The sequence below is a fragment of the Palaemon carinicauda genome, chromosome 14 (assembly GCF_036898095.1).
Source record: "Palaemon carinicauda isolate YSFRI2023 chromosome 14, ASM3689809v2, whole genome shotgun sequence".
NCBI classification, from domain to species: Eukaryota; Metazoa; Arthropoda; class Malacostraca; order Decapoda; family Palaemonidae; genus Palaemon; species Palaemon carinicauda.
In genome coordinates, this window is record NC_090738.1 from 99,616,799 (window position 1) to 99,626,712 (window position 9,914).

Here is a 9,914-nt window from a genome sequence, read left to right on the forward strand (position 1 = left end):
GGAAGAACTTGCCTTTACACACATGAGTTCCATGGGAACTAGAGTCTTTGAAAGTTACAATACACTTCATGACCAATAAACATGTAGCACACGTGTTAGAGTCTATGTCACTTCAGCTTGTAGAAGACAAGTCTTTTGTGACACTAAGTGCCACCTGAAATCACTATTTATTGCACTAGGGTCAACACAGGCACCCATTGAGTTAGAGTCCCGAAATAACTCACTGTTCTACGCAGCACTAAGCAGTAGGTTTTAATACACTACCTGCGGCTACCACGAATCTCTTCACTGCGTGCACCTGCTTCGCGTGGTTTTGAAAAACACTCTCGAGGATTTCCAGCCTATGAAAGATCGGAGGCTTTCGAAATGCATACCTTGGAAGAAATTTAGGGAAGAGGCGACTTTCCTAGGATCATGACCTGTGCGTGTACTGTCAGGATCCACTCTGCGAATAAAGTAGGTGATTTTCGCCCTTAGTTGCTTAAGTGACAGGTCACTGCCCAATGTTTCTCCTTTAAAAAGCTGTCCGCCGCCAAAGTCTGAAGTTCTTCGAAGATAGACCTTAAGACTCTCCACTGGGCATAGAGAGACATCTTCCTCCAGAGGGCAGATTCTCCAAGGTCCCCATCTCTTGGTGGGGAGTTCGTTTTTAGCAAGAAACGTAGGGTCAAGGAAGAGGGTAAGTTCCCCTGTATCGGCGAACTGTATCTGGCCCTCTTCTCTAGATAATGCCACTATTTCACTGACTCGGGCTCCCGAGGAAAGAGCAAAAAGGAAAATCTCTTTTTGAGTCAAATCTTTCAGTGGGCAAGATTCGTTGTCCAGGCTAGAGGCAAAGTTGAGCACCTTATCCAGAGACCAGGAGATGGTTCTCGGTGGGGGTGCAGGACGGAGTCTAGCGCATGCCTTCGGAAGTTTGATAAAGATTTCGTTTGACAGATCTATCTGGAAGGCCTACAGTAGTGGTCTTGTCGAGGTGGATTTACAAGTGGAAATCGTGTTGGCTGCTAAGCCTTGTCCATGAAGGTGAATAAAGAAGGACATACAAAAATTTCTATGGAGATTTCCGTAGGATTTTCTGCCTTGACAAAGGACACCCACTTCTTCCAGGATGATTCATATTGCCTTTTGGTAGACTTTGTTTTGTATTCCTCTAGGACGTCTAAACATTTCTTTGAGATTCCAAACCTTTTCTTCACGGCTAGGGAGAGAAAATCATGAGATGAAGGTCTCGGACTTTCTTTGATGAATCGAAGACAGTCGACTTCTGCACTTGCTGAGAGAGAACTGGGCCCGGCAGGGGGATCAGCTTGGGCTTTAGCTCCATGACTAGAGGGAACCAGTCGCTCCGGGGCCACTTGGGAGCCACTGGGGCTGCTGTTCCCTTGAAGGTTCTCAGTTTGGAGAGGACTTTCAGCAGAAGATTGGGTGGAGGGAATAGGTAAATCTTGGAACATCTGTTCCAGTCCAGGGACATGGCGTCCATCGTTTCCGCTTTGGGGTCCTCGTATGGGGCCACGTATAGAGGAAGTTGATTGTTGTCGCTCGTCAAAAAGAGGTCGATCTGCAGTTCCGGGACTTGATGGGAGATGAAGGATAATTATCTTGCATTTAGGGACCATTTCGACTCTATAGGGATTGTCCTCGATAGAGCGTCCGCCGTCACGTTGCAGAATTCTTGTAGGTGAACTGCAGGCAAGTGCCATTTCTTCCTGTCCGCTAGGCGGAAAATGGGTAATAACACTTGATTGAGTTGGGGGGATTGTGAGCCCTGACGGTTGAAACATCTGACCACCATGGAGCTGTCCAGAGTTAGACGGATGTGGATCAAAGGACGAGGGGATAGTTTCTTCAGAGTGAGAAGAACCGCCTTGGCCTCCAAGATGTTGATGTGAAACGTCTTGAATAGGGGAGACCACGTTCAATGAAGTTGTTGGTGGTGGGAGTGACCCCCCCATCCTTCTAGCGAGGCATCCGTGTGGATGTTGATAGATGGAGGTGGTGGTTGAAGAGGAACAGGTCTTTTCAGGTTCCTTGTCTCCGACCACAGCTTGAGGAGTGAGCGAAGCCTGGTTGGTAGGGGTCTCTTGAGATCTCTTCGAGCGATGGGTGCGTTTCGTCTCCAGACTCCCGATGCATCCTTTAGCTGTGCTCGTAGCACTGGATCAGTCACTGAAGCAAACTGCAGGGAGCCTAGAACCAGCTCCTGCTGTCGTCTTGAAATCCATTTGGATTTGAGAAGTCTCTTGACAGATCCGGCTATATCCTTCCTTTTCTTCAGAAGGATTGAAAGACGGTGTGACTGAAGATTCCAATGGATTCCCAACAATTGAAACTTCTGAGCTGGAAACAGGCGAGACTTTCTGGTGTTGATTTTTAAACCCAGATGTTCCAGGAATTGGGTCACCTTTCTGCAGGCACGCAAGCATCCTTCTGACGATGTCGTCCAGACCAGCCAATCGTCTAGGTAAGCCATCACCTGGACGCCTTGAAGGCGTAGCTGGTGGACGATCGTGTCTGCAAGCTTCTTGAAGATTCTTGGAGCCACGTTAAGCCCGAAGGGCATAGCCCTGAAGGTGTACTTTCTTCTTTGAAGCCTGAATCCTACGTAGGAGGAAGCTGGGTGGTTCATTGGAATGTGCCAATATGCATCCGCCAGGTCTCTTGAGACCGTGTAAGCCTTGTGAGGCAGTAGGGCTCTTATATGTTGAAGAGTAAGCATCTTGAATTTGTTGTTCGCAATGAACTTGTTGAGAGGGGAAAAGTCGAGAATGACTCTGAGTTTGTCTGAGTCTTTCTTGGGAACAAAAAACAGTCTTCCCTGGAACCTTGTGGACTTCACCCTCTTTATCACCTTCTTGTTCAAGAGTTCTAGGACATATTCTTCTAGGATGGGGGTTGAGGGTTGGAAGAATTGGTGGAAGATTGGAGGTGGTTTTATCCAACTCCACCCTAGTCCCTTCTTGACGATGCTGTGTGCCCAAGGATCGAAGGTCCAACGATCCTTAAAGTGGCAGAGTCTTCCTCCCACTGGAAGCATTTCATTGCTTTTGGTTTCCCGCCTGCTCCCCCTCCTCCTCTCCCTCTGGAAGGTTGACGAGAGGAGTCTCTGCCTGAGCCTCTACCTCTGGGGTGAAAGGTAGTGGACTGTCTTTCGTAGGCAGGAGTAAAGACTGGTGATTGGGACACCACCGGCTGAGGGACCAGCTGAAAGGTCTGCTGTGGATGGGCCACTATCTGGAAATAGCGGGAGCCAGAAACTGGCGTTTGGCTTGACGCTGTTGGGGTCTGGGCTTATTGGACTTCTTAGGCTGCAGACCTTCATCCTGAGAAGATTTCCTCTTTCGGGACCTGCCCCACTTGTTGAGAAGGTTCCTGTTCTCAGTGGCAGCTTTGTCCGCAATCTCTTTCACTAGATCTGTTGGAAAGAGGTGTTTGCCCAGATGTTGGAGGAGATCAGTTTACGGGGTTCGTGTTTAACAGCTGCATCAGCGAACACGAACTCTCTACAGGCTCTCCGAGCCTTGATGAAGCTATACAAGTCCTTCAGCAAGGTAGCAAGGTGGGTTTTCGCAAGAACCATGTAGTAGCCCGGGACCCAAACGTCCCCGGCCATTGCTTCGAGTTGTACTTGAAGCAACAGAGAGGCGGCCAGCCTCTCCTTGGTGTCTTGTTCCCGATGCAAAAGGTGGTCATTAAGCTTGGGGAGATTCTCATTAAACTGACGTCCAGCAACGTCAGGTTCCAACTTTCCCACCGTGAAGGTAAGTTGAATGTCCTTCCAGCTTTTATTGTCAGGGGGTAAGGCGAGGGAGAGAGGCCTACACTCTTCTAATGTAGGGCAGGGCTTAAGCTGAAATTTGAACATTCTACAATGGTAGTTAGAAAAACTCTTCAAAACAATTCACCAAATTTATTATAAACATTTCAGAAAATTAAAAATGCTATAAATGGTCTATTCCGAATGCTTGAAGGTGGTTATATCTAGGGGTAATTTCCAAACTACTTTCAGCTTTTCCAACCTCACCTGTATAAACAACAAAAACAAATATATCAAAATATAATAAAAGAAAGGAAATTATATAAATTCAATTTGAACAACGTATATATGAATAAATCGTAAATTGCATATATGATCTATATAAACCTAATAAGCCATTACCGATAATGTTGGAAGTGCTCGCCAATGTAAGAAACAGGGAATTTATCCTCGGACTAAGCCACTTCAATTAAACATATGGATAAATGATATCCTGGAAAATGAAATACATTCCGACATCAAACACTGTCCTGAAGCTATAAATATAAATAATATAATTTTGCATAATGTATTCAATATAACATTCACCCTTCGAATTAAATCTAATATAAAGTCTTACCAATAATATAAATAAGAAAGATGAACGCAGGATGATAACCCAGGACGACCTAGCTTCACCAATTATACCTAAGCGAAAGTATTGTACAAATATCACAATTAGTTTAATAGTACACAATATATATATCTATCAGAGGAAGGAATTTATTTTTATATTGGTGCTTTGAAGGCTTAAGGCAACGGATAATGATTACCATTAAACATTTAGAAACCCCTAACAATGCTTGGTTCTCACCTTTATCCATGCAAGCTATGAGACGAGTCGAATGCCCTCGAAGTTTAAAGTTTCATGTCGAAGGGAGCTCAGAGTCCAAATTAAGGGAAGTTAGATCATGTTGAATAACTTCGTCAATGCGGAAACACTTGAATTGCTCAACCCAAACATCGTACGGTAAAATAGCAGCACAGCACAAATTCAATAATAAAAATCTTGTAGCACAAATTCAATGCAGCTAAAATCTTCGAGTCCAGATACTGCCAGTGAAGATATGGACGGTATGGTATGCTAGGCCAGACTGACTTGGGTATATCCATGAACCTCCCAAGTAAAGAGAAAATGGCGTGATTAGCAGGCTTGTTAGCTAATTACTTAGCTCGTAGTAAGCAAGCAGGACTTAGATGGTACCAAGCATATAAATGTAATTTAACTAGTTATTTTAATAGTTTAAGAGAAAAGTCCTCCTTACTTCAATAAATACATATATAAATATACTAATAAACAAACGTAAGAAATACTAATTTCCGTTTAGTCCACGGAAGAGGATGAAGATTTTTCCAAGGTAAAAAATCTTCATCGCTGTAAATGAACATATGAAATTAGAGCAACATTTTTCTTGTTCTTTCCTCACTTACCGTAGCAGCTTTTCTTTTAGGCCGCGAGGAAATTTTCTTTCTGTCAGCACCAGGAACATTCTTATTATCAGTATTACAAACTACATCATCAGTAGTATTAATCTCAAGGAAAGGAATTATTTGACTTGCATGTAACTTACTAATCTTTCTAGTTTTCCCTTTCAGTACAGTTACTTGTGTCACCTCTCCCAAATCATTACTTACAACTTCGCGAACTAATCCTAGGGGATAATTACTCCTTTTAGTATGTTCCTCCTTCACAAGAACTACATCTCCTGGCTTTATCAATGCATGATTAACCGGACGATACCTGTCCTTTCGGTCAATAGCTTGATATAATAAATTACCTAAAAACTCATTATGATAAATATTATTAAGATTTTCTTTAACCTTGCACAACCCCTGGTAACTCCTCTCTATGTCTCTGGAATCAAAATCTGGATCTTGTGGAATGCTCTGCAATTCAGGAATCAAATTTAAAGAAGACAGCTCATACCCTCTGATCAAATGTTCAGGGGTGATTGGTTCAGGAAGAGAATCTTTACTATCATTTCTAACAACTTCCTTAAAAGCTATGGGACGTCTATTAGCGAGATGGATCACATTACATACTAAAAATTCAAAATCCGAATAGGATAAAATGTTATTCTTTATTGCTCCAAAAATTAACCTTTTTACCATTTTAACGCACACCTCAACCATAGATCCCAACTGACTAGCACCTTTGGAATATTGTTGAAAGGAAAGAGGGGCAACATTATTTTCTTCAAAATAAAGTAAAGTTTCTGGATCCCTGATAAACGATGTAATAATATTAGCTCCGGCTACAAGCTGCGATCCCTGATCACTAATGCACAACTGAGGGATCCCATACTCCAAACAATGCATCTGAAAAGCTCTTAAAAATTCACTTACATTTAAACTTTTAACTATCTTCATATTAATTGCTCTAGACCAAGTACAAGTCAAACATAATAACCATACTTTATGTGTCCCAGCACTAACTTTAACTGAAAATGGACCAAGATAATCTATAAATATATTGGCAAAAGGTACATTAGGTGGATTACAACGGAAATCTCTATAGGAATTCTGATTAAGTTTAATGCTACGACTATTGAACCGACGGCAATGAACACACTGCTTCAAAGCTTTCTTAACAGTAGAAAAATGTTTGGGTATGAAATAATTTCTTCTTAATTCGGTCAATACGGCATAACTACCAGAATGAAGTAATTTATCATGAGCATTCATTATAATAAGTCTTGTGAGATAACTATCATTAGGCAGTAGAATGAGAAACTTGTTATCTTTGTTTAAATACCACTTCTTAAATTTACTTCTTACTCTAAGCAAACCTTGCTCATCAAAAAATATGTTAAACTTTGTCACAATAGAAGGAATGTCTTTAATAGGCACATTAACTTGACTGAAATATTCAAAAACTTCAGAAAAATATTTCTTCTGCTCAAAAGATATCAATAAATTAAGGGCTTGAACAAAGTAGGGAGTACTAAAATCGTCATTATCACACTTCAACCCTGCTCTAACTTTCCATTTCTGGACACACATCAAAACTCTCCGATATACTAGCACTAGTCTCCTAAAACTGGAAAACCTGTTAATATCAATGAGAGGCTCCGCACTGGACAAAAGCACAGAAAGACCATGGGAACAATTGCTCTCTTCACCAATTTCAAATGCTGGTATTGTGACTGATAGCTCTGGAATATTGGCTTCATCCAAACTAGGTCCTGAAAAATAATTTGAATTCATGAGCTGATTATACGACACACATCTTGTCACCAAATCTGCAGGATTTGCCTTACCAGAAACAAATTTAAAAGTGACAGGAAACATTTCACACTTTCTCTGAATATTATGAATCCTGTTGCGAACAAATGTTGTGTGTTTATTCATTTTATCTAGTTTAGATGAAGATGCATTAAGCCAATGTAAAGCACAAATGGAATCTGTATATAAAGTTATATTCACAATCTGTAGAGGCTTCATGCAATGTGACCCAGACAAGTCATTGAAAATTTCCATAGCACATTCTACTCCTAAACTTATTGCATTTAACTCAAGGGCTGGTATCGACTTGCCATCTAGCTGTTTATTAACTAGCCTATTTTTGGCATGAACGAAGCTAAGCTTATTAGACTCATTATGAAGCAAATAAAGGACACATCCATATATATCACGACTGGCATCTGTAAACACTAAAATACTATATTCACCATTACGTGGACCAACAGATCTAGAAATACGTAAAGGTGCTGCTCTGTTACACTGCTTTGAAATATTTTGCCATTCCTTCTGCAACTCCTGAGATAATATTTGATCCCATCCAAGTTTCTTTCGACACTGTAATTTATGCATAAATAATCTACACCTGTTAAATAAAGGCATATTAAATCCAAAGATATCGAACTGGGAAGCAATAGTTTGCAATATGGACCTTTTAGTCTTAGCTTCAGCATTTAGATTAATGGGCTTTGTAAATATCTCATCAGAGTACCTATCCCATGTTAGACCGAACAGTTTATTTATTTCAGGAGTGACTACTCTATTCTCTGCATCAATTACATCCTGTAAATCCCTATCATTAGTGACAATCTGTTGAACCTTAAAATTGTATGGCTCAAAAATACATGGAATCTGTTTATAAGCCCAATGTAAACTCTCTGAATCATTGAAAGTGACAGCTCCATTATCCATATATATAAGTGAATATATTGAATGCTTCAATTCAGACAACATTGACTGGTCAGATGCTTGTGCAACTAATATGTAATACAGAGATATCATAAGTAAAAATGGGCTGCATCTCAATCCAAACGGAAGCCTAACATTCTTAAATGCAACCAAGGAAAAATCTCCCTTACTAACATTCTTGTACCAGTAAAACAGTAATCTAGCTTGGTCAGCTTCACTTAAAGCAAGCATATTAAACGCCTTCTGCAAATCAAAAACTAACAAATTCTTATCAAACCGTAAATTAAGGAAAGATGATGACAATTTCTGATTCAAAATAGGTCCTGAAAACATACACTGGTTATGTGATAAAGATGTGCTTTTAGAAGATTCCTTGAGATTAGACAAAAACACTACCCTACATTTAGTCGACTCTCTGTCTAGCTTAAAAATAGGCATATGAGGCAAAAAAGAGAAGTAGGGATGTTCAGCCTTGTAAACCTCTAAATCAAATATTGGCTCAATGATACCCAACTCAATCTGCTCTTTAAAAGTTTGATCAACTAATTGTAAATGACCTTCATTCTTCCTGAGTTTCTTAAGGTTTGACTTAAGTATGAGCTTAGATAACACCTCATTTTTAGAAAGTAAATGAGACACTTTGGTATTCCATGACAAAGGAACTTCTATCCTTCCGTCAGATCTTCTACTAATCTGTTTTAAAGTAAATTCAGTTAACTTTTCGTCAAGGTCTGTATTAGTTTCACAATAATTCGTTTGATCATAATTCAAGAAATATTTGCACTCAGATTCGAGAATTTGATCAGTGGCACGCTGCAATTGTCCCTCCAAAATATCACCCTTATCATTAAGGACTGAAAAAAATGTATTAGTAGTAAACCCTGATAGGCAATTCTCTTCCAAAATATCAACATTATTGCTAAGAAAAAATGAATTGCTATAAACATGGATATTAGAACAATTAGCTTCCTTACTTACTGATAAACAAGCTCCCAATCCCCCATCTGTACCTCTGAAATTGGCAAGCAAAGCTTCAATATTACCAGTGAGCATTATTCCTACCTTAGATTCAATGTACACAGAGGGACTCGCATTACCAATCACTATCTCGTTTCCCGTTAAGCAACTGAAAGAATCTGTGCCCAGCAAAAGATGCACATTATCAATTTTCCTCAAATTACTATTCAACAATTTATCAGCAAGAACTAACCCTTTACTGTGCACAGCTTCAACAAGTTCACCAAGAAAGGGTAACTCCAAATTAATGCTTATCTCCGGAACCACAATTGCCAAAATATGCTCCACTGAATCTCCAATCCTAAGAGGCATCTTAATAACTTTAGTACAGTACCTTTTACTCTCATTAAAACCCTTGACCGTGAGCTCAATGTTTGAGTGAACAATTTTAAACTTACATGAATTTGCTAATCTAGCAGACACAAATGTACTCTGAGAACCGCTGTCCTTCAAACCCCTATAGACACTATCATTGCCCTCAAGAGAAAAAGTAAATGTGGGCAATATGGAATTCGTCGAGTACGAGTACTGGTGTGTTACAGCAACTCCACTGCTAGCCTCCTGTTTGGCATTAGAATTAAGTTTATTAGTCCGAGATGATCCATCCCTTGCAGATTCTGACACACAAAGGTAACTCATGTGATAACCATTACAATTTATGCAATGCTTTTTAAACCTAAACCTACACTCGCTAGACATATGGTTTAACATTCCACATTTTACACAACCTCCGAAAGACTCAATTATGTGAACTTTATCTGCAGGAGTAGAGAATTTCTGACATTTATTAACATAATGATTAGTTTCCTTACTATCACTTCTACTACAAAGGAGACAGTTTGGTACAGAAGATTTACTTTCCATTACTTTAGTTTTAATGGCCAAACTATCAGTACTGTCTTTAACAGGAGTATTTCTGAACTTATTTCTAAACTTAATCTCTTGAGGA

The 9,914-nt window shown here is 40.0% G+C and overlaps 1 protein-coding gene across 5 annotated transcripts; it reads right to left on the minus strand.

The window, feature by feature from the left end:
* Nucleotides 1–3,898: 3,898 nt before the first annotated feature.
* On the minus strand, nt 3,899–8,432 carry LOC137653608 (uncharacterized). Of its 5 annotated transcripts, none has more exons than XM_068387156.1 (3): nt 4,614–8,432; nt 4,380–4,447; nt 3,899–4,253 (listed from the first exon to the last, which is right to left on the minus strand). In XM_068387156.1, the coding sequence occupies exon 1, from the start codon at nt 8,384–8,386 to the stop codon at nt 5,195–5,197; it is 3,192 nt and encodes a 1,063-aa protein (XP_068243257.1). In that variant the 5' UTR covers nt 8,387–8,432; the 3' UTR covers nt 3,899–4,253; nt 4,380–4,447; nt 4,614–5,194. The 5 variants fall into 5 exon arrangements, with proteins under 5 accessions (XP_068243257.1, XP_068243256.1, XP_068243254.1 ...); XM_068387155.1 differs by having other exon boundaries at nt 3,899–4,027; nt 4,163–4,253; nt 4,380–8,432; XM_068387153.1 differs by having other exon boundaries at nt 3,899–4,447.
* Nucleotides 8,433–9,914: the final 1,482 nt, after the last annotated feature.

Excerpts from the sequence above, each read along its gene's own strand:
- LOC137653608 (XM_068387156.1), bottom strand. The coding sequence starts at position 8,386 with ATGCCTATTTTTAAGCTAGACAGAGAGTCGACTAAATGTAGGGTAGTG.